This window comes from Orycteropus afer, unplaced genomic scaffold, assembly GCF_000298275.1.
Source record: "Orycteropus afer afer isolate SDZICR_OR568_19922 unplaced genomic scaffold, OryAfe1.0 scaffold00511, whole genome shotgun sequence".
NCBI classification, from domain to species: domain Eukaryota; kingdom Metazoa; phylum Chordata; class Mammalia; order Tubulidentata; family Orycteropodidae; genus Orycteropus; species Orycteropus afer.
Window position 1 is genome coordinate 651,455 of NW_006922098.1, and position 4,293 is coordinate 655,747.

At 37.6% G+C, this 4,293-nt stretch overlaps 1 protein-coding gene across 1 annotated transcript in view; it reads right to left on the bottom strand.

Moving 5' to 3' along the window:
* The window catches only part of LOC103209672 (kelch-like protein 4), a 145,028-nt gene that overhangs the window by 39,573 nt on the left and 101,162 nt on the right, over nucleotides 1–4,293 (bottom strand). The window contains exon 7 of the mRNA XM_042782920.1: nucleotides 3,395–3,607. Coding sequence (XP_042638854.1) covers nucleotides 3,395–3,607 — 213 coding nt within the window. The remainder of the gene's footprint in view (nucleotides 1–3,394; nucleotides 3,608–4,293) is intronic.

Here is a 4,293-nt window from a genome sequence, read left to right on the forward strand (position 1 = left end):
AAGGGATGAGAAGAGGTAAAAGAAAGAAAGAAAAAAGGAACAAGGAGAAAAGAAGAGAAAAAAAAAACAACAACAATAATAATAAAGAACTAAGGATGAGAAAGAGAGGAAAAAAATGAAAGGAAGATAAAAAGAATAATTTAAAAACAAGCGATCAAAATAAGAATGGTAGAGGGTGGTGTACAGCACCCAAGCTCTGTCAGGGAACAGACAGGATGGAATTCCTGCTGTTCATGAAGGTGAGTGGAGGTGAGGGATAGTTACACCTGTGTTCACCAAGAGTGTGTGTGGTATAAGAGTAGCAAAGGGAAATATCACACCTTTACAGTCATCTGCCTCCAGTGCAGCTGTCTGCTGTCCTCAGAAAGCAGAGCCCACCCCTATGCCACCACCCAGGTAAGAATGCCATTGTGTATATCCAAAATGGTCATGCCCACAACTTGCAAATATTTAAAATAGTTATGCCCTCAAGGATAGCCCCTATCAGTCCACAGGTCTGTTTGTCTCCCACTTCACTGTTTTCTTTTCTGGTTGTCAGGCAACAATGCATTCCTTGCCCATTCAGTCATTAGCGAGCAGAGCTGATTCTTAGGTTGCTACCAGGATATAATCAAAATGCCTGTGCCCTCTGGACAGCCGGCAGTCCATAGTTCCATTTGTCCTCTTACTCCTTACTGCTTTCATTCAGGTCCTTCTACTAGTTGGTATTTAATCCACTTCTATATCTTTCCCTTCAAAGCTCAGGGTTCCAGGATGGTCTTTTGTATCAGTTTTAATTGGTTTCTCATTGCTTTATTGCAGAGGGTCTGTGTAGCTTGTCTGCCTATTCCGCCATCTTGCCAGAACGATCAAACCATGGTATTTTCAATTGACTCATATGCATGTGAAAACTGGACAATGAATAAGGAAAACCAAAGAACAGTTGATGCTTTTGAATTATGGTGTTTGTGAAGAATACCAAAAGTACCATGGACTTCCAGAAGAATAAACAAATCTGTCCTGAAGGAAGTCCAGCCAGATTGGTCCTTTGAAGCAAGAATGGACAGACTTCATTTCACCTACTTTGGTCATGTTGTCAGAAAGGACCATTCTCTGGAGAAGAATATCATGATAAGTAGAGGGTCAATTAAAAAGGGAAGGGCCTCAATAAGATGGATTGACAAAGTGGCTGCAACGAGGGACTCAAGTATAGCAAGGATTATGAGTATGGTCCAGGACAGGATGGTGTTTCTTTCAGTTGTACATATGGTCATTATGCATCAGAGCTGACTTGAAAGCATCTAACAAGCAACAATAGCCATTACCAGAAAAGATTACACAGTCTACATTCTGCGAGTAAGATTTACTCAGTAACGAGATGCCAAGATGCCAAGGTGCACTGGTTGTGTGTCTGGGCTGGAAATCTCCCTTCACTCCAATAAATTAAAACCAATTCAAATTAAGCAATTTCCTGAAGGAATGTACTACAGTCTTAAGGTAATGTAAATTTAAGGATCTCTGATCCCTTAGACAAGGAGCTCTGGTAATGGAGTGGTTAAGTTAATTGATTGGAAACAAAAAAGATCAGTGGTTGAATCCCACTACCCATTCCACAAAAGAAAAACGGGGTAATCTGCTTCTGTAAAGACTGAAAGATTTGGAAACCCAATAGGGTCACTATGAGTTGGCATTGACTCAAAGGCAGTGAGTTTGGTTTTGAGTTTTCTATCCCTTAGACAAATTCATTTCAAATTTTAGCATGCTAAAGAATCATTGGGAGAACTTGTTAAAATACACACTCCTTGGCCTTAGCCCAAAAACTGTTTCAGTAGGTCTGGGGTAGGGCCAGAAAAATAACATTGGTAACACACTCACATGTGATGGTGATGTTGCTGGTCCAAGGACATTCTGAATAGTACTCTCTTAGAGAATCTAATAAATAATACAGAACCTCTCTCAAGAAGAGCACACATAAATGTACAAAGAAAGTTACAATTTTCTATATATTTTGAAGTTCATCCATCAATTCTAGGTTTAGAAACACTGATTAAAAATTACACATCCATGTTAACATTTTTCTTTGTGGTGTTACTATTGCCTTGACATTTGGATCAATTTGCTATACCTAGGATGACACTCATGTTCTTTTATTGTATATAGAAACTTAAGAGCAAATGTGTAACCTTTTGTGATTTAATTAACAACTAAAATTATAATGACAACTATGGGAGAAAGTACCAGCACACTAACAGTCCATTTTTCAATATTATTTTTTCATTAGTAATGCTGTTGAAAAATTCATTAATTTTAGTGCTCACGAAACTATTGATTCATTAAGGTTAGACATAGCCCCTCTTTCCTGATGTGCACAATATTTGATGACTTCTTTCACTGGTTCAATAAATACAAAATGCATACGTGCAATTCAGGCAATTCCCATGTTATTAATGACCTATTCCTAAGTGTGTTTTTAAGTTGAATTTGTAGGTAAGATGGAAAGGTGATTGTGGTGAAGAATTTGTTGCAAGTAGGGATTCATTTAATAATTTCAAAGTAAGGGTAAATATAAATAATATTAAAGGGCAGGTATGAATTTCCCATAAGCGTGATGTTCATAACCCAAGAACTTACTGTATATTCGTGTAGTAGCAAGACTATATTCAGTTACACAAAACCACATAGACTATAGTACAAAATTCTGTATGATGTGGATTTCTCAAAATGTGTCTGTTTTTAGAAAAATCTTTACAATAATCATCAGGATCTGTGATGAAGATGCCATAATAGTGATGCTGTAGGACCTCAGATATGATTATGGCATGCTAGTCTGGTGGTGTAGGGACTAAGGAATTTGACTGTTAACCAGAAGGCTGGCAATTCAAACCCACCAGCCACTCCTCAGAAGGAAGGTTGGGCAATATACTTCCATAGAGATACTGCCTCAGAAACCCAAAGAGGGATTGTTATGAGTCGAATCGACTCGATGGCAGTGAGTTTGGTTTTTTACATAGTAGGCATTGTCCTGAATCTGACTTCTTCCTAGAGTGTCCAATAGGAATTTTACTGATTATAATACCTTGCCTAGAAGGTGGGGAGGGGAAGAAAAAGAGTTAGTCTAATCATTTGTCCTGCTGATTATATATGCTATTTGGTGAGAAAGGAAACTGAAACTAAAGCTAATGAGCATTCTGAAGTTTAGGGATTACATGTGGTTTTCTTTTTTTTTTTTTTTTTTTAATCCAGCCTTCCTCTGTATCTACCATTAATACCACTAATTGAAAGCTTGATCCTTCTGAGAAACAAATCCTGTTGACTCCAATTACAACCAATCCTCTGAATAAAATAAAATTAGACAAGGATTTGGACGAATGAAGTCTATAATTATGATTTAATTTACCTGGGTAAATTTCCATACCTGTGGTGAAAGTAATGGCAGTCTAATGTATGAAAGCAGCATCGCCAAGTCTCGTTGCCGAGCCTGCACATCGTGTCCCACCCACTGCATTAGAGCATGGAAAATAGTTTCTTCATCTGGTACATTAATGTCATCACTGCACAGAAGCTTTGAAATTTCATCAGCTGGAAGCAGAAGGAATTCTTGGTTCTTTATTACCTCGATGAAGTGCTCCTAGAAAAGAAAGTCCTCCTACTGAAACATGGCAATTCAGAAACATCTTAACAAAATGAACTCATCAAAGCGTTTACTGAATTAAACGTCAGAAAAATACAGAGACGCATGCCTATCCATTTATAGAAAATAGGTAGGGGAGACTTCTGAAATTGAGTCAAATGACTCCTCTGTGAATTTTTTACTGAACACAAGGAAAGCCCCTAACTGCTTCACAGGCCTCAAGAGCAGAATTGATAGAGCTGATAGCAGTGTTTTCCCCTCCTTTTCTATTGAATGTGGCAACAGCTCATGACTCCAGTGTAGGCTGAAGTCAACTTGGCCTTTAGCCAAAAACGCTGAGAGGCTGAAAATTTTCAAGGTAAAAGCAATCTTGAAGGCCTCAGGACAGTAGAACCCGTTAGAGATTAAAGTATTGCTCACCTGGTGCCCAGACATATAAATATTTAAAGAGTTGATTAAAAATCTTTTAATTTTTTTGGGAAAACATGGTCTACTGAGCAAGGGCAAAGTATTCTTTTACAAAAACAAAAATTTACAGATTCAGGATATTTATATATCATATACCTCAATTCTTCTTGTGATTGTGTTGTCTCATATTTGATCAATTATGAAATTTCCGGCAGCTCAATTTATTTTTTCATCAAAACACCACTCTATTCCTCTAATTTATGCTTGGTGTATAT